The sequence below is a fragment of the Crinia signifera genome, chromosome 7 (assembly GCF_055691185.1).
Source record: "Crinia signifera chromosome 7, ASM5569118v1, whole genome shotgun sequence".
In the NCBI taxonomy this organism is placed as follows: Eukaryota; Metazoa; Chordata; class Amphibia; order Anura; family Myobatrachidae; genus Crinia; species Crinia signifera.
Genome location: NC_139223.1, coordinates 14,277,797 through 14,303,727, shown reverse-complemented (window position 1 = coordinate 14,303,727; position 25,931 = coordinate 14,277,797). Strand labels below are relative to the sequence as shown.

Genomic DNA, 25,931 nt, shown 5'->3' with positions numbered 1-25,931 from the left:
TGGGAGGCAGATGTGGGTGGTTTTGAGGAGGAAGAATGGGAGGAGGCACTGGCACTACCACGACATGCCACAGTCTCCGCCAGAGTCCAACAAGTCCAGCTATTCATTTTACATAGAACATACTTGACTCCGTGCGCTCTGGTTAGATTCGGTGGCCGAGCCTCCCCGGACTGCCCAAAATGTCATTCCTCACAGGGGACCCTATGGCACTTGCTTTGGGACTGCCCCCTGGTTAGCTCTTATTGGGTTGCTGTCAAAACAACGATTATATCCACTGGGATCCCCGGGCAGGCTCTGACACCTAAAATGTGTATGCTGGGAAGCAAAGAAAATACCCCTCTGACTAGCATAGAGGGTCAATATGTGATTAACCTATGCTCCCTAGCCAAGGTTGTAATAGCCAGACATTGGATGGCTGGTCAGGGGCCTACACTGGTGGAGTGGAAGGCTCTAGTCAATGTCACTGTGCAACACGAAAAATATGTTTATATGTCTCGCGGCACTCTGCCTAAATTTGAAAAAATTTGGAATAGGTGGTTGCAGTCCCCGCACTCCTCACATTCTCAAAACCGTTGATAAGTGTTGATAACCACGGCATGTCTATAAGCAGTGTGAATAAGTGAATGCAATACCTCACATGGGATGGAAATCCTACTGTACACATTCAATACATGACAGATGTTCTTCTTATCTTTCTCTTCACTTTCTTCTTTTCCTCTTTCCCCTTTACTATGTATTTTAGTATATAATAAAAAATTGAATTATTGATATCCAGTCAGAACAGAGCAGGGACACCTCATCCTCTCATAAACAATTGTTTATTGTACTCCAAATGAATATACATCGTGACAGCATTATATGTTAACATAATGTAAAGCCCAGTAAGTTAGGCTGGCTAACTGTTATTATCCTTGACATCCTTGTATGTATATATTTCAAATCGATGCTCTGTCTTGTACTCATAATCTGTTGAATAAAAATACTTTATTTAAAAAAAAATGTAGAAATATACTTTATTTGATGTAAAATACTTATAGAAAGGACATTGTGTGGAATGAAGTGCCAGTGTCCAGCCACACCGCACATACAGTATTCCAGAGATGACCGGTCCACGTGTCGTCCTTTGGCTGCAGTGCGTGAAGCGACACTGCTCAGAACGTGGGGAATATATTTGGACCGCTCAGCAAAAACAACAGCGTCAGCCATTTTCCAGGTTCTTGTGCCTCAACATGGTCATTGGTTCAGCACACAAAATGGCTGCCTACAGTCCTACTGTAGCCAGAATGACACTATAAAATTATAAGAGCACAGCATAAGACTAAGGCACCGATACGCCGACTATACTGCGTTGCTACAGCGGAACTCGGCCGTTAAAGGCGTCTTGTCATTCGGAGGCCACGGCTGGTAAAATCAGTAACCAGTTTAATTTACAAAATGGGTTTATCAGAGCAATTTCTATTTTATCCTCAACAAACCAGGCGAGACACAGCATCCAGGTGCCTGGCCGGTGTTGCCAGCATTTAGAATCCAGCTGGGGTGTGGTGGCCCTGACAGGACAGGTACACGGTGGTGGGTATGCACCCGAGGCAGCGCCAGTCCCTTCCTCGTACGTGGCTGGCCATGGCGCGCAATCAGTAATGATATCGCACAGCTAAATTATACAGCGATATATAAAATGGTGAGACAATAGATTAGCAGCAGAATAAGGCACACTAGCAAAACACACACACACACACACTGTAGTAATGAAAATAAGGCACCACAGGAGTTCAGTTATGGCGCCTGCAGACCCACAGTATACTGTCCGGTTATCACCCAGCTGAGCCCACAGGGAGAACTCCGGATAACAGTTCACGCGGCGGAGATGGGGACCAGGACGGCAGTAGCTCGGAGCATCCAATTCATGTAGGGGAGCAGTGTTCTCTCACAGCGTGACACCCAAAATTATGGCGAGGATGAGGATGATGAGGAAGACGGCCACACAGATCACAATAAATACTTTCTTCTGCAGAGAGAAGAGACGGCTGTATGAGACGTGTCCAAGCGGGCGTTAGTCAGCTCGTATATATTAGCAGCAGGAAGGAAGCAGCCTCACCTTACGCGCCTTCTGCCTGTTGTCCACCGCTTGCACCAGCTGCTTATTGGCCTTTTCCACATAATTCGTGGAAAGGCCGATGTTCTTCTCTATGTTGTCTATGGTCTCTCCCTGTAACAGCAGAGAGGCAAGTAGAAGGCAAGAGATTCTAGCGGAGGAATGACCCTGCATAACTAGAGGGGAGCAGGTTCTCTAGCAGAACTGTGGCTGGCCAGTGGGGAGCAGGTACACTAGCGGGACCGCGGCATGAGGGGAGCACATACCCTAGCAGAACTGTGGCCAGTGGGGAGCAGGGAACCTAGCAGAACTGTGGCCAGTGGGGAGCAGGGAACCTAGCAGAACTGTGGCCAGTGGGGAGCAGGGAACCTAGCAGAACTGTGGCCAGTAGGGAGCAGGGGCCCAAGCAGAACCATGGCCAGAGGGGAGCAGGAACCCTAGTGGGACCGTGGCCAGAGGGGAGCAAGGACCCCAGCGGGACTGTGGCCAGTGTAGTGCAGGGACTCCAGCAGGACCGTGGCCAGTGTAGTGCAGGGACTCCAGCAGGACCGTGGCCAGTGTAGTGCAGGGACTCCAGCAGGACCGTGGCCAGTGTAGTGCAGGGACTCCAGCAGGACCGTGGCCAGTGTAGTGCAGGGACCCCAGCAGGACCATGGGCAGTGTAGCGCAGGGACCCCAGCAGGACCATGGCCAGTGTAGCGCAGGGACCCCAGCAGGACCATGGGCAGTGTAGCGCAGGGACTCCAGCAAGACTATGGCCAGTGTAGCGCAGGGACTCCAGCAGGACTATTGCCAGTGTAGCGCAGGGACCCCAGCAGGACCATGGCCAGTTTAGCGCAGGGACCCCAGCAGGACCATGGGCAGTGTAGCGCAGGGACTCCAGCAAGACTATGGCCAGTGCAGCGCAGGGACTCCAGCAGGACTATTGCCAGTGTAGTGCAGGGACTCCAGCAGGACTATGGCCATTAAGGAATACAGCTCCTAAAGGGACACTGAGCAGTGTGGAGAACAACAATAGTGGGGAAATGACCAGCAGACAGAGTAGAACCCAACTGGGCCATTCCTAATATAGAAAGTGAAGACAGATACATGACGGCGGTGAGGACAAAGGACATGACTATATATAAGAGATGCAGAAGATTTACCTGCGACTCCACCTCCATGGCCAGATACATGAACATATCGTGTAATTCCACAATGCTCTTCTCCAACTTCAGGATCTCCTCATGTCGAGCTTCAATTTCATTTAGGGCCTGTTTACTAACCTGCGTGTCCTTCAGGATCTGAGGAGAGAAACGCACCAATAGCAAAGCATCCTCTGCACCACGCCCAGCACCTCCAGCCACCCCCTTCGCGCAGCACCCTCCACCGCGCCCCTCGCGCAGCATGTCATACACCATCAAACGGACAGAGCTAAATACACAGTAATAACCTGCCATATGGATGTGCCCGCCCACCTTGCGTGATCCCGCTTACATTACATGTGAACACGTCAGTCTCTCCTTTATCCAGCATCTCCTCAAACTGCTCATCAGTAACACTGTTCCCAGCTGTGAAACAAGAGAAGAAACTTAGGATCCTCAAACCATTAGATTGCAGCCCACTTAGGGGTCAATTTACTAAAGGTTCTAAACTTGAAAACTGAGGTTGCCCATAGCAACCAATTGGAATCGGTCTATTAATTTATAGACTGCAATAGAGAAATGATAGGTAGAATCAAATTGGTTGCTATGGACAACTTCACCTTTTCAGTTTTAGAAGCTTTAGTTAATTTAAATGAACTCTTCTGGCCATCTTATGACTAAATATTCTATAAGTACATGAAGAGAAACAAGACCCGCAGCTTGTCCATCCTCCCTCTCCACCATAGCTTCAGGCAGACCTATCAGACCTATATACCCAAGCCATATTCATTACTCAGAAGGTCTATATAGAAGGACCCTCCAAATTTCACTTCCATAGGTCTATATAGAACAGATTTGCCACATTCCCCAAGGCCTACACAGACTGACCATCCACATTCCCCACCGAGGCCTACCCAGACTGACCATTCACATTCCCCACCGAGGCCTACCCAGACTGACCATTCACATTCCCCACCGAGGCCTACCCAGACTGACCATCCACATTCCCCACCGGGGCCTACCCAAACAGACCATCCAAATTCCCCACCAAGGCCTAGACTGACCATCCAAATTCCCCACCAAGGCCTACAGACTGACCATCCACATTCCCCATCAAGGCCTACACAGACTGACCATCCACATTCCCCAAGGCCTACCAAACAGACCATCCACATTCCCCACGAGGCCTACCCAAACAGACCATCCAAATTCGCCACCAAGGCCTACACAGACTGACCATCCACATTCCCCATCAAGGCCTACACAGACTGACCATCCACATTCCCCAAGGCCTACCAAACAGACCATCCACATTCCCCACGAGGCCTACCCAAACAGACCATCCAAATTCGCCACCAAGGCCTACACAGACTGACCATCCACATTCCCCATCAAGGCCTACACAGACTGACCATCCACATTCCCAAAGGCCTACCAAACAGACCATCCACATTCCCCACCAAGGCCTACCCAGACTGACCATCCAAATTCCCCACCAAGGCCTACACAGACTGACCACCCACATTCCCCAAGGCCTACCCAGACTGACCATCCACAATCCCCACCAAGGCCTTCACAGACTGACCATCCACATTCCCCACCGAGGCCTACCCAGACCGACCATCCACATTCCCCACGAGGCCTACCCAGACTGACCATCCACATTCCCCACAAAGACCTACCCAGACTGACCATCCACAATCCCCACCAAGGCCTACTCAGACTGACCATCCACATTCCCCACGAGGCCTACCCAGACTGACCATCCACATTCCCCACGAGGCCTACCCAGACTGACCATCCACATTCCCCACAAAGACCTACCCAGACTGACCATCCACAATCCCCACCGAGGCCTACTCAGACTGACCAGCAAAGCAATCATCTTAATAATAAGGTCACTTAGCTTATGATCAGCTTTATGAAACAACACTGCTACATTACATTAACCTGCAATGTAAGACATGACGTACTGATCTGCAGCTGGCGTTTGATCCTGTTGACGTTGCTGTCTCTATACTGGTTCTGTACTGTGTAGCACTTATTCAGGAGCTGGACGAACTGCTGAGAGAGGACCCCGTGCTGCCAGACACAAGGGGAGACAATTCAATATAAACATGTCATCTAATACATGACAGCACACGTCCCAGAAAGTGACAGGACACAAAGCAAATCCTGAAATGCTGCTTATCATCGGGTTCTCTCTTAGGGACATTACTGTCCATGTCCCTGTATTTCAGTCTTTGTAGGTCACCTTGTCAATGAGGAGACTAAACGCTGGTCTGTGAAACTCAGATTATTGCACCGGGTTAGTGATGAAGGAGAGAGAAAATATAGGCAGTACTAGTCCTTCAGTAACTTGTACCTGTGTCTTCTTCATACGCATATGGACTGACCCACTGACCTCTTCATCATCCTCCTTCACTTCTAATTCTGGAACATACAAAAGAGACAGGATGTACAGGCAGCAGGTGAAGACGAGGCTCAGAGACAGGATGGACAGGCAGCGGGGAAGGACGAGGCTCAGAGATAGGATGTACAGGCAGCGGGGAAGGACGAGGCTCAGAGACAGGATGGACAGGCAGCGGGAAAGGATGAGGCTCAGAGACAGGATGGACAGGCAGCGGGAAAGGATGAGGCTCAGAGACAGGATGGACAGGCAGCGGGGAAGGAGGAGGCTCAGAGACAGGATGGGCGGGCAGCGGGGAAGGAGGAGGCTCAGAGACAGGATGGGCGGGCAGCGGGAAAGGAGGAGGCTCAGAGACAGGATGGGCGGGCAGCGGGGAAGGACGAGGCACAGAGGCAGGATGTACAGGCAGCGGGGAAGGACGAGGCTCAGAGACAGGATGGACAGGCAGCGGGAAAGGATGAGGCTCACAGACAGGATGGGCGGGCAGCGGGGAAGGAGGAGGCTCAGAGACAGGATGGGCGGGCAGCGGGAAAGGATGAGGCTCAGAGATAGGATGTACAGGCAGCGGGGAAGGACGAGGCTCAGAGACAGGATGGACAGGCAGCGGGAAAGGATGAGGCTCAGAGACAGGATGGACAGGCAGCGGGAAAGGATGAGGCTCAGAGACAGGATGGACAGGCAGCGGGGAAGGAGGAGGCTCAGAGACAGGATGGGCGGGCAGCGGGGAAGGAGGAGGCTCAAAGACAGGATGGGCGGGCAGCGGGGAAGGAGGAGGCTCAGAGACAGGATGGGCGGGCAGCGGGGAAGGACAAGGATCAGAGACAGGATGGGGGGGCAGCGGGGAAGGAGGAGGCTCAAAGACAGGATGGGCGGGCAGCGGGGAAGGAGGAGGCTCAGAGACAGGATGGGCGGGCAGCGGGGAAGGACGAGGCTCAGAGACAGGATGGGTGGGCAGCGGGGAAGGACGAGGCTCAGAGACAGGATGGGCGGGCAGCGGGGAAGGACAAGGATCAGAGACAGGATGGGGGGGCAGCGGGGAAGGATGAGGATCAGAGACAGGATGGGCGGGCAGCGGGGAAGGATGAGGATCAGAGACAGGATGGGCGGGCAGCGCGGAAGGAGGAGGCTCAGAAACAGGATAGGCGGGCAGCGCGGAAGGAGGAGGTTTAGACACAGAATGGGTGGGCAGCGCAGAAGGAGGAGGCTCAGACACAGGATGGGCGGGCAGCGGGGAAGGAGGAGGCTCAGAGAGAGGATATACAGGCAGCGGGGAAGGAGGAGGCTCAGAGAGAGGATATACAGGCAGCGGGGAAGAAGGAGGCTCACAGACAGGATGGACAGGCAGCTGGGAAGGACAAGGCAGAGACAGGATGGATAGGCAGCAGGGAAGGACGAGGCTCAGAGACAGGATGTACAGGCAGCAGGGAAGGAGGAGGCTCAGAGACAGGATGGACAGGAAGTGGGGAAGGACGAGGCTCAGAGACAGGATGGACAGGCAGCTGGGAAGGACAAGGCAGAGACAGGATGGACAGGCAGCAGGGAAGGACGAGGCTCAGAGACAGGATGGACAGGCAGCAGGGAAGGAGGAGGCTCAGAGACAGGATGGACAGGAAGTGGGGAAGGACGAGGCTCAGAGACAGGATGGACAGGCAGCAGGGAAGGAGGAGGCTCAGAGACAGGATGGACAGGCAGTGGGGAAGGACAGTTCACAGTGACAGGCAGCGGGGAAGGAGGAGGCTCAGAGACAGGATGGGCGGGCAGCATGGAAGGACGAGGCTCAGAGACAGGATGGACGGGCAGCGGGGAAGGAGGAGGCTCAGAGACAGGATGGGCGGGCAGCGGGGAAGGACGAGGCTCAGAGACAGGATGGACGGGCAGCGGGGAAGGAGGAGGCTCAGTGACCGGATGGACAGTTAGCGGGGAAGGACGATGCACAGTGACTGGATGGACAGTTAGCGGGGAAGGACGAGGCACAGAGACAGGATGTACAGGCAGCGGGGAAGGACAAGGCTCAGAGACAGGATGTACAGGCAGCGGGGAAGGACGAGGCTCAGAGACAGGATGTACAGGCAGCGGGGAAGGACGAGGCTCAGAGACAGGATGTACAGGCAGCGGTGAAGGACGAGGCTCAGAGACAGGCTGTACAGGCAGCGGGGAAGGACGAGGCACAGAGACAGGATGTACAGGCAGCGGGGAAGGACGAGGCTCAGAGACAGGATGGACAGGCAGCGGGGAAGGACGAGGCTCACAGACAGGATGTACAGGCAGCGGGGAAGGACGAGGCTCAGAGACAGGATGGACAGGCAGCGGTGAAGGACGAGGCTCAGAGACAGGCTGTACAGGCAGCGGGGAAGGACGAGGCTCAGAGACAGGATGTACAGGCAGCGGGGAAGGACGAGGCACAGAGACAGGATGTACAGGCAGCGGGGAAGGACGAGGCTCAGAGACAGGATGTACAGGCAGCGGGGAAGGACGAGGCTCAGAGACAGGATGGACAGGCAGCGGGGAAGGACGAGGCTCAGAGACAGGATGTACAGGCAGCGGGGAAGGACGAGGCTCAGAGACAGGATGTACAGGCAGCGGGGAAGGACGAGGCACAGAGACAGGATGTACAGGCAGCGGGGAAGGACGAGGCTCAGAGACAGGATGGACAGGCAGCGGGGAAGGACGAGGCTCACAGACAGGATGTACAGGCAGCGGGGAAGGACGAGGCTCACAGACAGGATGTACAGGCAGCGGGGAAGGACGCTGTCAGAGACAGGATGTACAGGCAGCGGGGAAGGAGGAGGCTCAGAGAGAGGATATACAGGCAGCGGGGAAGAAGGAGGCTCACAGACAGGATGGACAGGCAGCTGGGAAGGACAAGGCAGAGACAGGATGGATAGGCAGCAGGGAAGGACGAGGCTCAGAGACAGGATGTACAGGCAGCAGGGAAGGAGGAGGCTCAGAGACAGGATGGACAGGAAGTGGGGAAGGACGAGGCTCAGAGACAGGATGGACAGGCAGCTGGGAAGGACAAGGCAGAGACAGGATGGACAGGCAGCAGGGAAGGACGAGGCTCAGAGACAGGATGGACAGGCAGCAGGGAAGGAGGAGGCTCAGAGACAGGATGGACAGGCAGCAGGGAAGGAGGAGGCTCAGAGACAGGATGGACAGGCAGTGGGGAAGGACAGTTCACAGTGACAGGCAGCGGGGAAGGAGGAGGCTCAGAGACAGGATGGGCGGGCAGCGGGGAAGGACGAGGCTCAGAGACAGGATGGACGGGCAGCGGGGAAGGAGGAGGCTCAGTGACCGGATGGACAGTTAGCGGGGAAGGACGATGCACAGTGACTGGATGGACAGTTAGCGGGGAAGGACGAGGCACAGAGACAGGATGTACAGGCAGCGGGGAAGGACAAGGCTCAGAGACAGGATGTACAGGCAGCGGGGAAGGACGAGGCTCAGAGACAGGATGTACAGGCAGCGGGGAAGGACGAGGCTCAGAGACAGGATGTACAGGCAGCGGTGAAGGACGAGGCTCAGAGACAGGCTGTACAGGCAGCGGGGAAGGACGAGGCACAGAGACAGGATGTACAGGCAGCGGGGAAGGACGAGGCTCAGAGACAGGATGGACAGGCAGCGGGGAAGGACGAGGCTCACAGACAGGATGTACAGGCAGCGGGGAAGGACGAGGCTCAGAGACAGGATGGACAGGCAGCGGTGAAGGACGAGGCTCAGAGACAGGCTGTACAGGCAGCGGGGAAGGACGAGGCTCAGAGACAGGATGTACAGGCAGCGGGGAAGGACGAGGCACAGAGACAGGATGTACAGGCAGCGGGGAAGGACGAGGCTCAGAGACAGGATGTACAGGCAGCGGGGAAGGACGAGGCTCAGAGACAGGATGGACAGGCAGCGGGGAAGGACGAGGCTCAGAGACAGGATGTACAGGCAGCGGGGAAGGACGAGGCTCAGAGACAGGATGTACAGGCAGCGGGGAAGGACGAGGCACAGAGACAGGATGTACAGGCAGCGGGGAAGGACGAGGCTCAGAGACAGGATGGACAGGCAGCGGGGAAGGACGAGGCTCACAGACAGGATGTACAGGCAGCGGGGAAGGACGAGGCTCACAGACAGGATGTACAGGCAGCGGGGAAGGACGCTGTCAGAGACAGGATGTACAGGCAGCGGGGAAGGACGAGGCTCAGAGACAGGATGTACAGGCAGCGGGGAAGGACGAGGCTCAGAGACAGGATGGACAGGCAGCGGGGAAGGACGAGGCTCACAGACAGGATGTACAGGCAGCGGGGAAGGACGAGGCTCACAGACAGGATGTACAGGCAGCGGGGAAGGACGCTGTCAGAGACAGGATGTACAGGCAGCGGGGAAGGACGAGGCTGAGAGACAGGATGTACAGGCAGCGGGGAAGGACGAGGCTCACAGACAGGATGTACAGGCAGCGGGGAAGGACGAGGCTCAGAGACAGACTGGATAGTTACACACGAGACATTGTACTTACTTTGCAGTTTGCTGCGGATATCTTTTGCTAAGTGTTTTATCTCCTCACGCAGGGTCTGTAAATCTTTTTTCATACCTGTGGATACAAACAAAGATAGAGTAGGCTTATAGATATGACACCACCTCGGGTCACATAACATACACAAGTCATGTGTTGGATATAAATGTATCAGCATATACATTTCATGCTACATAATTCACCTTACATGTACAAGCAAGCCACTGGAAGAATAGTGCAGTGAGTACAAAGGCATAGCAACTAGTAATGCATGAGCGCTCACTATGAGGGTGATGGGTATTATTATTACATGGTATTTATAAGGCACCACAAGTGGTTGTCAGTGCCGTACATAGGGCACACTTTAGAACAATGCAGGGGACACAGAACTAACCATTACAGAGCACAGGTAACAGCAGCACTTAGTACACAATACAGCTGGGATGTAGGGAAGCAGAGGAGCAGTCTGCATGTTACCAGGGGCAGGTGTCAGTGGTAGAGATGAGCACAGGTAACAGCAGCACTTAGTACACAGTACAGCTGGGATGTAGGAAGCAGAGGAGCAGTCTGCATGTTACCAGGGGAAGGTGTCAGTGGTAGAGATGAGCACAGGTAACAGCAGCACTTAGTACACAATACAGCTGGGGTGTAGGGAAGCAGAGGAGCAGTCTGCATGTTATCAGGGGCAGGTGTCAGTGGTAGAGATGAGCACAGGTAACAGCAGCACTTCGTACACAATACAGCTGGGATGTAGGGAAGGAGAGGGGCAGTCTGCATGTTACCAGGGGCAGGTGTTAGTGGTAGAGATGAGCACAGGTAACAGCAGTACAATGCTTAGTACACAATACAGCTCGGGTGTAGGGAAGCAGAGGAGCAGTCTGCATGTTACATGGGGCAGGTGTCAGTGGTAGAGATGAGCACAGGTAACAGCAGCACTTAGTACACAGTACAGCTGGGATGTAGGGAAGCAGAGGAGCAGTCTGCATGTTACCAGGGGAAGGTGTCAGTGGTATAGATGAGCACAGGGAACAGCAGCACTTAGTACACAGTACAGCTGGTATGTAGGGAAGCAGAGGGGCAGTCTGCATGTTACCAGGGGCAGGTGTCAGTGGTAGAGATGAGCAGAGGTAACAGCAGCACTTAGTACACAATACAGCTGGGATGTAGGGAAGCAGAGGAGCAGTCTGCATGTTACCAGGGACAGGTGTCAGTGGTAGAGATGAGCACAGGTAACAGCAGCACTTAGTACACAGTACAGCTGGGATGTAGGGAAGCAGAGGAGCAGTCTGCATGTTACCAGGGGCAGGTGTCAGTGGTAGAGATGAGCAGAGGTAACAGCAGCACTTAGTACACAATACAGCTGGGATGTAGGAAGCAGAGGAGCAGTCTGCATGTTACCAGGGGCAGGTGTCAGTGGTAGAGATGAGCACAGGTAACAGCAGCACTTAGTACACAATACAGCTGGTATGTAGGGAAGCAGAGGGGCAGTCTGCATGTTACCAGGGGCAGGTGTCAGTGGTAGAGATGAGCAGAGGTAACAGCAGCACTTAGTACACAATACAGCTGGGATGTAGGGAAGCAGCGGAGCAGTCTGCATGTTACCAGGGGCAGGTGTCAGTGGTAGAGATGAGCACAGGTAACAGCAGCACTTAGTACACAGTACAGCTGGTATGTAGGGAAGCAGAGGGGCAGTCTGCATGTTACCAGGGGCAGGTGTCAGTGGTAGAGATGAGCAGAGGTAACAGCAGCACTTAGTACACAATACAGCTGGTATGTAGGGAAGCAGAGGGGCAGTCTGCATGTTACCAGGGGCAGGCGTCAGTGGTAGAGATGAGCACAGGTAACAGCAGCACTTAGTACACAGTACAGCTGGTATGTAGGGAAGCAGAGGGGCAGTCTGCATGTTACCAGGGGCAGGTGTCAGTGCTAGAGATGAGCAGAGGTAACAGCAGCACTTAGTACACAATACAGCTGGGATGTAGGGAAGCAGAGGAGCTGTCTGCATGTTACCAGGGGAAGGTGTCAGTGGTAGAGATGAGCACAGGGAACAGCAGCACAAGTCTTAGTACACAATACAGCTGGGATGTAGGGAAGCAGAGGAGCAGTCTGCATGTTTCCAGGGGCAGGTGTCAGTGGTAGAGATGAGCACAGGTAACAGCAGCACTTAGTACACAATATAGCTGGGATGTAGGGAAGCAGAGGAGCAGTCTGCAGGTTACCAGGGGCAGGTGTCAGTGGTAGAGATGAGCACAGGTAACAGCAGCACTTAGTACACAATACAGCTGGGATGTAGGGAAGCAGAGGAGCAGTCTGCATGTTACCAGGGGCAGGTGTCAGTGGTAGAGATGAGCAGAGGTAACAGCAGCACTTAGTACACAATACAGCTGGGATGTAGGGAAGCAGAGGAGCAGTCTGCATGTTACCAGGGACAGGTGTCAGTGGTAGAGATGAGCACAGGTAACAGCAGCACTTAGTACACAGTACAGCTGGGATGTAGGGAAGCAGAGGGGCAGTCTGCATGTTACCAGGGGCAGGTGTCAGTGGTAGAGATGAGCAGAGGTAACAGCAGCACTTAGTACACAATACAGCTGGGATGTAGGAAGCAGAGGAGCAGTCTGCATGTTACCAGGGGCAGGTGTCAGTGGTAGAGATGAGCACAGGTAACAGCAGCACTTAGTACACAATACAGCTGGTATGTAGGGAAGCAGAGGGGCAGTCTGCATGTTACCAGGGGCAGGTGTCAGTGGTAGAGATGAGCAGAGGTAACAGCAGCACTTAGTACACAATACAGCTGGGATGTAGGGAAGCAGCGGAGCAGTCTGCATGTTACCAGGGGCAGGTGTCAGTGGTAGAGATGAGCACAGGTAACAGCAGCACTTAGTACACAGTACAGCTGGTATGTAGGGAAGCAGAGGGGCAGTCTGCATGTTACCAGGGGCAGGTGTCAGTGGTAGAGATGAGCAGAGGTAACAGCAGCACTTAGTACACAATACAGCTGGTATGTACCAAAATCTCCTCTCTCAGGACTGCCATCACTGCTGCCATGACCCCACCCTCTCCCTCCTCCCCTCCTACATCCCCACTCCCCTCCTTCCAACCCCTGTCCTCATTTTACCCCACCACTGCTGCTGAAGTCCACTCTATCCTTCAATCCGCTTCTCCCTCCACCTGCCCGCTTGATCCTATCCCCTCCAATATTATCCGTCGTCTCAGTCCGTCAGTCTGCTCTCACCTGGCTCACCTGTTTAATCTTTCCCTATCCTCTGGGATCTTCCCTTCCTCCTTCAAACACGCTCTTGTCTCCCCAATTCTCAAAAAAACAAATCTGGACCCCAACTCCCCATCCAACTACAGGCCCATCTCCCTCCTCCCTTTTGCCTCCAAACTCCTAGAACGTCTGACCTATAATCGTCTCCTAAACCACCTTACTGCTAACTCCATTCTCGACCCCCTCCAATCCGGGTTCCGCCCTTTACATTCCACTGAAACTGCCCTGACCAAAGTCACTAACGATCTAATATCGGCTAAATCCAAAGGCCTCTTCTCTATCCTCATCCAGCTTGATCTGTCAGCTGCCTTTGACACTGTTGACCACCCTCTCCTGCTCAACACACTCCGCTCCTTTGGCATCACTGGCACGGTATTCTCCTGGTTCACCTCATACCTCTCCGATCGCTCCTTCTCCGTCTCCACTCCGAGCTCCTCCTCTCCTACTACCCCGCAGCCAGTCGGTGTTCCCCAAGGGTCTGTCCTTGGCCCTCTCCTCTTCTCTCTCTACACCACCTCTCTGGGCACTCTCATCAGCTCCTATGGTTTTCATTACCACCTTTATGCTGATGATACCCTAATCTATCTCTCTTCCCCCGATCTATCCCCATCACTCCTGTCCAAGGTCTCTGAATGCCTCACAGCCATCTCAGCCTGGATGACCCAACGCTTCCTGAAGCTAAACATGGCTAAAACTGAACTTCTAATCTTCCATCCCCCGAACATCCCCTCTTCTCCCACTATCTCCATCAGTATTGGTGAAACCGAGATCACCTCCACCGACCAAACGCGCTGCCTTGGTGTCATCATTGACTCCTCCCTCTCTTTCACCCCCCACATTCGTGCTCTCTCACAGTCTTGCCGCTTTCACCTACGCAACATCTCACGCATCAGACCATTCCTCTCCACTGACGCGACCAAAATTCTCATTCACTCTCTTGTCATCTCCCGCCTTGACTACTGCAACATCCTTCTCTCCGGGCTACCTCTCACCCGCCTCGCACCTCTCCAATCCATTCTTAACGCTGCTGCTAGGCTCATCTTCCTCTCCCGCCGCTCTACCTCCGCCTCCCCCCTCTGTCTATCTCTTCACTGGCTCCCCATTCCTTTCCGAGTTCTCTTTAAACTCCTCACCACCACCTACAAAGCTCTCTCCTCCTCCACCGCTCCTTACCTCTCTTCACTGATCTCTATCCACACTCCCTCCCGTCCTCTTCGCTCCATCACTGACCGCCGACTGACCTCTCACCTAATCACCTCCTCCCACTCCCGTGTCCAAGACTTCTCTCGCGCTGCCCCCCTGCACTGGAACAACCTCCCGCCACCCATCAGGCTTTCTGATTCCCTTACCTCCTTCAAGCGCTCCCTCAAAACCCACTTTTTTCGACTAGCCTATCCCTCCTCCTAACCTCTTTTGATCCTCTTATCCTGCCTCCGTTCCCCTCCGTTCCTACTTATCCTATTGTTTTTCGTTCGTCCACCCACCTATTTTTAGTATGTTAACTCTTATGAGTAGGGCCCTCCTTCCTCACGTACTCACCCTACCTCTTTACCTCACCTGTGCTCCTGTCCTGTTCTTCCCTTCCTCTACTTCATCTTTAGTCTCCTTGACAATTTTGACACCTACTTCTGAACTGATGCTGATTTTAGTTCTACCAGCTATACCCCCATTTATACTGTATTTTTCAACACACCCTGTACGTTACCTCGTCATTTTTTTTTGTTTGCTATGTACGGCGCTGCGGACACTTTGCGGCGCCATATAAATAAACGTACTACTACTACTACTATGTAGGGAAGCAGAGGGGCAGTCTGCATGTTACCAGGGGCAGGTGTCAGTGCTAGAGATGAGCAGAGGTAACAGCAGCACTTAGTACACAATACAGCTGGGATGTAGGGAAGCAGAGGAGCTGTCTGCATGTTACCAGGGGAAGGTGTCAGTGGTAGAGATGAGCACAGGGAACAGCAGCACAAGTCTTAGTACACAATACAGCTGGGATGTAGGGAAGCAGAGGAGCAGTCTGCATGTTATCAGGGGCAGGTGTCAGTGGTAGAGATGAGCACAGGTAACAGCAGCACTTAGTACACAATATAGCTGGGATGTAGGGAAGCAGAGGAGCAGTCTGCAGGTTACCAGGGGCAGGTGTCAGTGGTAGAGATGAGCACAGGTAACAGCAGCACTTAGTACACTATACAGCTGGGATGTAGGGAAGCAGAGGCGCTGTCTGCATGTTACCAGGGGAAGGTGTCAGTGGTAGAGATGAGCACAGGGAACAGCAGCACAAGTCTTAGTACACAATACAGCTGGGATGTAGGGAAGCAGAGGAGCAGTCTGCATGTTACCAGGGGCAGGTGTCAGTGGTAGAGATGAGCACAGGTAACAGCAGCACTTAGTACACAATACAGCTGGGATGTAGGGAAGCAGAGGAGCAGTCTGCATGTTACCAGGGGCAAGTGTCAGTGGTAGAGATGAGCACAGGTAACAGCAGCACTTAGTACACAATACAGCTGGGATGTTGGGAAGCAGAGGAGCAGTCTGCAGGGTACCAGGGGCATGTGTCAGTGGTAGAGATGAGCACAGGTAACAGCAGCACTTAGTACACAATACAGCTGGGATGTAGGGAAGCAGAGGAGCAGTCTGCATGTTACCAGGGGCAGGTGTCAGTGGTAGAGATGAGCACAGGTAACAGCAGCACAATGCTTAGTACACAATACAGCTGGGATGTAGGAAAGCAGAGGAGCAGTCTGCATGTTACCAGGGGCAGGTGTCAGTGGTAGAGATGAGCACAGGTAACAGCAGCACTTAGTACACAATACAGCTGGGATGTAGGGAAGCAGAGGAGCAGTCTGCATGTTACCAGGGGCAAGTGTCAGTGGTAGAGATGAGCACAGGTAACAGCAGCACTTAGTACACAATACAACTGGGATGTAGGGAAGCAGAGGAGCAGTCTGCATGTTACCAGGGGCAGGTGTCAGTGGTAGAGATGAGCACAGGTAACAGCAGCACAATGTTTAGTACACAATACAGCTGGGGTGTAGGGAAGCAGAGGAGCAGTCTGCATGTTACATGGGGAGGTGTCAGTGGTAGAGATGAGCACAGGTAACAGCAGCACTTAGTACACAATACAGCTGGGATGTAGGGAAGCAGAGGAGCAGTCTGCATGTTACCAAGGGCAGGTGTCAGTGGTAGAGATGAGCACAGGTAACAGCAGCACAAGTCTTAGTACACAATACAGCTGGGATGCAGGGAAGCAGAGGAGCAGTCTGCAGGTTACCAGGGGCAGGTGTCAGTGGTAGAGATGAGCACAGGTAACAGCAGCACTTAGTACACAGTACAGCTGGGATGTAGGGAAGCAGAGGAGCAGTCTGCATGTTACCAGGGGCAGGTGTCAGTGGTAGAGATGAGCACAGGTAACAGCAGCACTTAGTACACAATATAGCTGGGGCGTAGGGAAGCAGAGGAGCAGTCTGCATGTTACATGGGGCAGGTGTCAGTGGTAGAGATGAGCACAGGTAACAGCAGCACTTAGTACACAGTACAGCTGGGATGTAGGAAAGCAGAGGAGCAGTCTGCATGTTACCAGGGGCAGGTGTCAGTGGTAGAGATGAGCACAGGTAACAGCAGCACTTAGTACACAATATAGCTGGGGCGTAGGGAAGCAGAGGAGCAGTCTGCATGTTACATGGGGCAGGTGTCAGTGGTAGAGATGAGCACAGGTAACAGCAGCACTTAGTACATAATACAGCTGGGATGTAGGGAAGCAGAGGAGCAGTCTGCATGTTACCAGGGGCAGGTGTCAGTGGTAGAGATGAGCACAGGTAACAGCAGCACTTAGTATATAATACAGCTGGGATGTAGGAAGCAGAGGAGCAGTCTGCATGTTACCAGGGGCAGGTGTCAGTGGTAGAGATGAGCAGAGGTAACAGCAGCACTTAGTACACAGTACAGCTGGGATGCAGGGAAGCAGAGGAGCAGTCTGCATGTTACATGGGGTAGGTGTCAGTGGTAGAGATGAGCACAGGTAACAGCAGCACTTAGTACACAATACAGCTGGGATGTAAGGAAGCAGAGGAGCAGTCTGCATGTTACCAGGGGCCGGTGTCAGTGGTAGAGATTAGCACATGTAATAGCAGCACTTAGTACACAGTACAGCTGGGATGCAGGGAAGCAGAGGAGCAGTCTGCATGTTACCAGGGGCATGTGTCAGTGGTAGAGATGAGCACAGGTAACAGCAGCACTTAGTACACAATACAGCTGGGATGTAGGGAAGCAGAGGAGCAGTCTGCATGTTACCAGGGGCAGGTGTCAGTGGTAGAGATGAGCACAGGTAACAGCAGCACAATGCTTAGTACACAATACAGCTGGGATGTAGGAAAGCAGAGGAGCAGTCTGCATGTTACCAGGGGCAGGTGTCAGTGGTAGAGATGAGCACAGGTAACAGCAGCACTTAGTATATAATACAGCTGGGATGTAGGAAGCAGAGGAGCAGTCTGCATGTTACCAGGGGCAAGTGTCAGTGGTAGAGATGAGCACAGGTAACAGCAGCACTTAGTACACAATACAGCTGGGATGTAGGGAAGCAGAGGAGCAGTCTGCATGTTACCAGGGGCAGGTGTCAGTGGTAGAGATGAGCACAGGTAACAGCCGCACAATACTTAGTACACAATACAGCTGGGATGTAGGGAAGCAGAGGAGCAGTCTGCATGTTACCAGGGGTAGGTGTCAGTGGTAGAGATGAGCACAGGTAACAGCAGCACTTAGTACACAGTACAGCTGGGATGCAGGGAAGCAGAGGAGCAGTCTGCATGTTACCAGGGGCAGGTGTCAGTGGTAGAGATGAGCACAGGTAACAGCAGCACTTAGTACACAGTACAGCTGAGATGTATGGAGGCAGAGGAGCAGTCTGCATGTTACCAGGGGCAGGTGTCAGTGGTAGAGATGAGCACAGGTAACAGCAGCACAATGCTTAGTACACAGTACAGCTGGGACGTAGGGAACCAGAGGAGCAGTCTGCAGGTTACCAGGGGCAGGTGTCAGTGGTAGAGATGAGCACAGGGAACAGCAGCACTTAGTACACAATACAGCTGGATGTAGGGTAGCAGAGGAGCATTCATGTTACCAGGGGCAGGTGTCAGTGGTAGAGATGAGCACAGGTAACAGCAGCACTTAGTACACAATACAGCTGGGATGTAGGGAAGCAGAGGCGCTGTCTGCATGTTACCAGGGGAAGGTGTCAGTGGTAGAGATGAGCACAGGGAACAGCAGCACAATGCTTAGTACACAGTACAGCTGGGACGTAGGGAACCAGAGGAGCAGTCTGCAGGTTACCAGGGGCAGGTGTCAGTGGTAGAGATGAGCACAGGGAACAGCAGCACAATGCTTAGTACACAGTACAGCTGGGACGTAGCGAACCAGAGGAGCAGTCTGCAGGTTACCAGGGGCAGGTGTCAGTGGTAGAGATGAGCACAGGTAACAGCAGCACTTAGTACACAATACAGCTGGGATGTAGGGAAGCAGAGAAGCAGTCTGTAGGTTACCAGGGGCAGGTGTCAGTGGTAGAGATGAGCACAGGGAACAGCAGCACTTAGTACACAATACAGCTGGATGTAGGGTAGCAGAGGAGCATTCATGTTACCGGGGGCAGGTGTCAGTGGTAGAGATGAGCACAGGTAACAGCAGCACTTAGTACACAATACAGCTGGGATGTAGGGAAGCAGAGGCGCTGTCTGCATGTTACCAGGGGAAGGTGTCAGTGGTAGAGATGAGCACAGGGAACAGCAGCACAAGTCTTAGTACACAATATAGCTGGGATGTAGGGAAGCAGAGGAGCAGTCTGCATGTTACCAGGGGCAGGTGTCAGTGGTAGAGATGAGCACAGGTAACAGCAGCACTTAGTACACAATATAGCTGGGATGTAGGGAAGCAGAGGATGGTATGAGGGTGCAGCGATGAGTTACTGTGAAGTACAGGTGGTTTGAGGGTGCAGCGATGAGTTACTGTGAAGTACAGGTGGTATGAGGGTGCAGCGATGAGTTACTGTGAAGTACAGGTGGTATGAGGGTGCAGCGATGAGTTACTGTGAAGTACAGGTGGTATGAGGGTGCAGTGATGAGTTACTGTGAAGTACAGGAGGTATGAGGGTGCAGTGATGAGTTACTTTGAAGTACAGGTGGTATGAGGGTGCGGTGAGGATTTTCTGTGAAGTATAAGTGGTATGAGGGTGCAGTGATGAGTTTCTGTGAAGTATAGGTGGTATGAGGGTGCAGTGATGAGTAACTGTGAAGTATAGGTGGTATGAGGGTGCAGTGATGAGTTACTGTGAAGTATAGGTGGTATGAGGGTGTAGTGATGAGTTACTGTAAAGTATAGGTGACTTGAGGGTGCAGTGATGAGTTACTGTAAAGTACAGGTGGTATGAGGGTGCAGCGATGAGTTACTGTGAGGTATAGATGGTATGAGGGTGCAGTGATGAGTTGCTGTGAAGCACAGGTTGTATGAGGGTGCAGTGATGAGTGTTATAAAGTTGCAGTGATCTATAACTGAACACAGCTATTAGGGATGGGAGGTCTGTATGTGGCGCAGCCAATCACTTACTGTCCTCAGGTAGCGGCTGGCTGAGGATCTTCACCTGACTGGCTTCCAGCTCTTTCACTTTGCGGCCGAGGACCTGCAGTGACTCCCGGATCTCTCGGATCTGAAAGAAGACAAAGCCCTCAGCCACCGGCCATTAATGCAGGAGGCAGGGCGTGCCGCCACCTGCCCCTCACCAGCAGCAGTACCCAGCGACACCGGTTACAAGTTACCATTTGGAACAGCTGCTGATCAATCTCCTTTTCCTCTGGGGTGCCATTAGCTCGGATATCGATGAACACCTTACACTCGTCCGACTCCGAATCACTGTCGCCCTGAAACATGAACAACAACGTGGCACAAATGAAGAACATCGGGCAGCCCACACATCACCCGCATGAAGCCGTGATAACCATCTGGTCATCCAATAAGAATGCAGCAATGTGGCTCATCAGCTCCTGAGGCACGGCCGCATGAGGTGTCACTCTCTCCTGTGATGCTTCTAGCACAGGTCTGGTAAGATATCAGTGCTGGAATACAGACCACACTGTGCTAGAAGCACCACAGCAGAGAATACACACAAACAGCATACGCCAAAGGAAATGAGAACACACCAAGCGGACGTGCCCTTGACATGGCATTAGTGGAACCAGCGTCCGCCATCACAGGCACTATCGGAGAACCATCGCACCTCCCTAGCGCTGATAAATGAATATGCTTCACTATAATTATTGCCATGGATACAAGCCATTGTAAATGAGCCCTACTGAAGAGAAACGCTATATAAATAAGTACATTGCCTATCACATAATAATAGAGAGGAAGCGTCTGCCGGAGAGGCGCTGGGCAGGGAGAAGCCTATGATCCAGCCTCTATAGATCAGTGATGGGCGACAGGCAACCCATCCAGTTCCTCCCAATTCTGTCGCCATATTGGCCTGTTATAGCATGTACCTCTAAGGTTATTATGCTGTGGCCCCTGGGAAGATCAGAGGGATACCCAATGTGCCATTCAATCACATCACTCTGACATCACACATGAGGACACAGTCACCATACACAATGTAACAGGCTACATGCCAGGGGCAGGGTGTGGGGGTGACATTGGTGCTGGGGATGGGGGGAGGGGGGGGGGGGGAGTCTGATGACATCACTCTGACATCAGACATGAGGACACTGACCTCACATGCACAATGTAACCATCTACACGCCAGGGGCAGGATGTGGGGGTGGCCTTGTGTTGGGGGGGGGCTCTGATGACATCACTCTGACATCAGACATGAGGACACTGACCTCACAGACACATGCACAATGTAACCAGCTACACGCCAGGGGCAGGATGTGGGGGTGGCTGATGACATCAGATATGAGAACAGGGACCTCACAGTCACCATACACAATGGCCCTTATTTAGATCTGATCGCAGTACAAATTTGTTCTCAAAATGGACAAAACCATGTGCACTGCAGGTGGGGCAGATGTCACATGTGCAGAGAGAGTTAGATTTGTGTGAGTTATTTTGTTTCTGTGCAGGGTAAATACTGGCTGCTTTATTTTTACACTGCAGTTTAAATTTCAGTTTCAACACACCCCACCCAAATGTAACTCTCTGCACATGTTACATCTGCCCCACCTGCAGTGCACATGGTATTGCCCATTTTGAGAACAAATTTGTACTGCGATCAGATCTGAATAAGGGCCAATGTAACAGGCTACATGCCAGGGGCAGGGTGTGGGGCGGCCTTGTGTTGGGGGCGGGGGGTCTGGTGACATCACTCTGACATCAGATATGAGAACAGGGACCTCACAGACACCATACATACACAATGTAACAGGCTACATGCCAGGGGCAGGGGGTGGGGGTGGCCTTGTGTTGGGGGTGGGGATGATGACATCACTCTGACATCAGACATGAGAACAGGGACCTCACAGTCACCATACATACACAATGTAACAGGCTACATGCCAGGGGGTGGGGGTGGCCTTGTGTTGGGGGTGGGGATGATGACATCACTCTGACATCAGATATGAGAACAGGGACCCCACAGTCACCATACATACACAATGTAACAGGCTACATGCCAGGGGCAGGGGGTGGGGGTGGCCTTGTGTTGGGGGGGTGGTCTGATGACATCACACTGACATCAGACATGAGAACAGGGACCTCACAGTCACCATACATACACAATGTAACAGGCTACACGCCAGGGGCACGGGGTGGGGGTGGCATTGGGGCTGAGGCCCCTTGGCTGACTGACTGGAGGTGAAGCAGAAATAACCCTATGCAGTGACAGTCTCCGCACAGTACAGTAAATGTTGGAAGTCCTCCCAGCCGGTACACACAGTACTCCCAGGCTACAGGCAAGGTGTGCTGGGACATGTAGTCCCCCCTCCCTCCCCAAGCTAAGTATTATGAGATGTCTCACATATCCCAGCTCCTTGGTGCGGTCCCTCATACTGCTGCTGCTGGATACAATGTATCCTTCCTCAGTGCTCCACTTCTCATACACAGAACTTGTTCCAATCCAGACACACTGCGCATGCTCCGTGCCGGCCCCGCCCACTGCACCCTTCCTGCGGCACAGACGTCAGGCTCAGGGGGCAGGTGCATGCTGGGAAACACACAGGAGGAGGACCCGGGATGTGGACACCAGGGCTGCTTGTTACGATTTTACATATCTGTGTATACTGTGTGTATGTATAATGTATGAGTGATTGTAGTGTGTGTATTGTGTGTTTATATAATGTATAAGTGATTATAGTGTGTGTATTGTGTGTATATATAATGTATGAGTGATTATAGTGTGTGTATGTATAATGTATAACTGATTATAGCCTGTGTATTGTGTGTATATATAATGTATAAGTGATTATAGTTTGTATGTATAATGTATAAGTGTATATGTATGTATATTACAGTGTGTATATATAATGTATAAGTGATTATTGTGTGTATGTATAATGTATAAGTGATTATAGTGTGTATATATAATGTATAAGTGATTATAGTGTGTGTGTGTGTATATAGAATGTATAAGTGACTAAGACTGTATTGTGTGTATGTATAAGTGATTATAGTGTGTATGTATAAGTGTATATTATAGTGTGTATATATAATGGATAAGTGATTATTGTGTGTATGTATAATGTATAAGTGATTATAGTGTGTGTATATATAATGTATAAGTGATTATAGACTGTATTGTAAGTGTGTGTGTGTGTGTATATAATGTATAAGTGATAATAGTCTATTGTGTGTGTGTGTGTGTGTGTGTGTGTATATAATGTACTAGTAAGCTCGCTCGAAGCAAAAGCTTAAAACGCTAGTCTGTGTATGTGCATGTGTGAGAGAGATGTAGTTTCACTCTCTGCCAGCAGATGGCAGTGTTTCAGAGACTCACGGACACTAGACATATGAATAAACTGGAAAAGGTAGAACAAATCATCGTAGATTTGCTAGATTGCAGTCCAAACACCAACTTGCACAGGGGTATGGCCTTGTAATATACACTAAGGGCCTTATTCTGCTTGGTACGGTGGGTCCGTATACGAGCGGATCGGGTTTTTTTTTCATCATGTGTAGCTTTCGCAATGCGCAGGTGCGGCAACCTCACACCGCTCACGGACGGGTCTCTCCGTGTGGAAAAACCTGTCCGCAAGAGTACTGTCATTGTGGGCGGCATGGGGGCGTTTTTAGGGGAGCGGCCGGAATAATGAGGAAAACTGGGCGTAAACATGGGTGTGCACCAAAAATGTACGCACCGCTCGATCGGCGAATGCCCCGTGCATTTTGGCCCAAAAACTGGCGAACGCCAAAGATAGCTCCAGACCACCCCTAGAGATACCGTATGAGAGCGGACGCCTGGGTCTGCTGATTAAAGCTGATTACGACACCTGAATGTAATAAGCAATGCTGCAGCCTATTCAGTGAAAACCATGATTTCACTACCTGCAAGTTTGGTTTAATTGTAGGTAAGATTTCTTCTAAGACCTGCTTACATATGTCAAGGTAGTTATTTTATAACCATTTACACCCATTCAGTAAGTGTTTTTGTATATAAAAGCAGGACACTCAATTCACAGAAGTCGACATGTGTCAACTTTTTCACTGTAACACCAATATAACTTTATTTAAAAGTAAAACCAATGTGGGGACACATAGATAGTGAGTAAAATGCCACATTAGAACATAATAAATATACATGTAATGAGGGTTAAAATGTTGTTTTATTAGTGTGTTTATTAAGGTAGACAATTGAGTTAATAGAAAACAATTATTGAATAACAGAATAATTCATTTAATTGCCTTAATCATAGTTGAAAGGCTAGATTAGCAGGCCCATATATGTGAAGGGTATGCCACCGTGCACGGACGTACGGAGTTTTCCATTGAAAAAAGGCGAGACCCGTCCGTGCACTTTGGGCGTACGCTCTGTTGTACGCCAGTTAACGGTGTCTAAGCGGAGACCGGTCCGTATCCGGTGGTGTACACCACTCCCCATTGTCGGTGTTTGTGACCATCCGTATGCGGCTGTTCTGTAGGCGGACTTAACGCTCACCGTCCGTGTACGGTGAAACGGACCGTACGTCCGTTTCACCGACCTAACCAGAATAAGGCCCTAAGTCCCAATCTGGACTGCAGCTCACTCCAACGAAATCCCAGGACTCACGGGATCAAAATAGAGATCTGCAAAAATACAACAAAAGAGGAGCGCTCCATAGTGTAAAACTGATAATAAGCACACAAAATGCTCCGGTGCAGCCAAAATGTACTCGTACCGGGACTAAAACAGCTGTGGGCTGGTTACCACAAGGTACAGGAACAGAGGTGGCAAGGGAGGTCCGGCACACAGCAAGCTGACGTCACCAAGCTTCGCTCTAACGGGTTTCATAAAAAACTTCGTCAGAGGGCGTGGCTGGTGACGGTCAGCTCCGGACTTAAGACAGAAACAGATGACCAATAGGATTTGTTCAGACCGGCAGGCGTGAATATAACAATAAGAAGATACATATCAGTGCATATTATACGAACAAAAACAATAAAATACATAATATATACATGGTAAATACAGAAGTCACTGGTAATCAGTACCATATATAACGAATGTCATAAAAGGAACGGCAAATAGACAAAAGCCGTTCAATTCATATTCGATTCCATATTACGCTATAGGAGGCTGATATACATGTTAAGAATGCATTGTGTATACAAACAGTAATAAGGTATAATATGGCCAACCAAAAAAGATTGACCGAGTTAGTATACAAAAACGGTATTTGTGTATTATCCGGGCGCCCATCGCATACCACTAATTAAGGTATGCGATGGGACCCGATTTGAGGGTTTCCAGGGCCGTCTGTACAATTTTAATATCGCATCGCATGTCATTATAATGGCATGTGATGCAATGCGACGCGATTGTACCCGATACAGACACCCTGATGCCTGATTCCTATGTTAAATGCACCCCCAGACCCGATTTTAAATCGTACAGCCACCCTGATGGGTGATGACTATGTTAAATGCCCCCCCCCCCATTGTTAAAGCCAAGCCGAAGCATGGCGAGGGCAGCGGTACGCGTCCTCCAACCTTTTCATACCCCCACTATCCACGTCAGCGGGGAGTTGTTTTTAGATAGTGTGGTGAGCGCACGTGGAATAAATATAAAATAATCCGCATCCCCACGCGCCCCGCCACACTATCTAGTGTGCGCTCGCCACGCTATCTAAAATCAACTCCACGCCGACGTGGATAAGTGGGGGATGAAAAGGTCGGAGGACGCGTACCGCGTTGATACTGGGGTGGCATTAACAATGGGGGGGGCATTTAACATAGTCATCACCCATCAGGGTGGGTGTACAATAAAAAATCGGGTCACATTGCATCGATGGACGCCCAGATAATACACAAGTACCCAAAAAACATTTATATTTAACATTAAATAAGGCAACCTTTTATAAAGAGCCGGAATTATC

The 25,931-nt window shown here is 51.6% G+C and overlaps 1 protein-coding gene across 1 annotated transcript; it reads right to left on the bottom strand.

Annotated features, from left to right (window-relative positions):
* Positions 1-801: 801 nt before the first annotated feature.
* Positions 802-22,533, bottom strand: LOC146019801 (syntaxin-4-like). Its single transcript, XM_083152364.1, has 10 exons — positions 22,382-22,533; positions 20,190-20,291; positions 19,981-20,080; positions 10,122-10,196; positions 5,582-5,649; positions 5,190-5,298; positions 3,569-3,642; positions 3,238-3,375; positions 2,096-2,206; positions 802-2,005 (listed from the first exon to the last, which is right to left on the bottom strand). Exons 1-10 carry the CDS (start codon positions 22,409-22,411, stop codon positions 1,925-1,927), a joined length of 888 nt encoding a protein of 295 aa, XP_083008490.1. The 5' UTR covers positions 22,412-22,533; the 3' UTR covers positions 802-1,924.
* Positions 22,534-25,931: the final 3,398 nt, after the last annotated feature.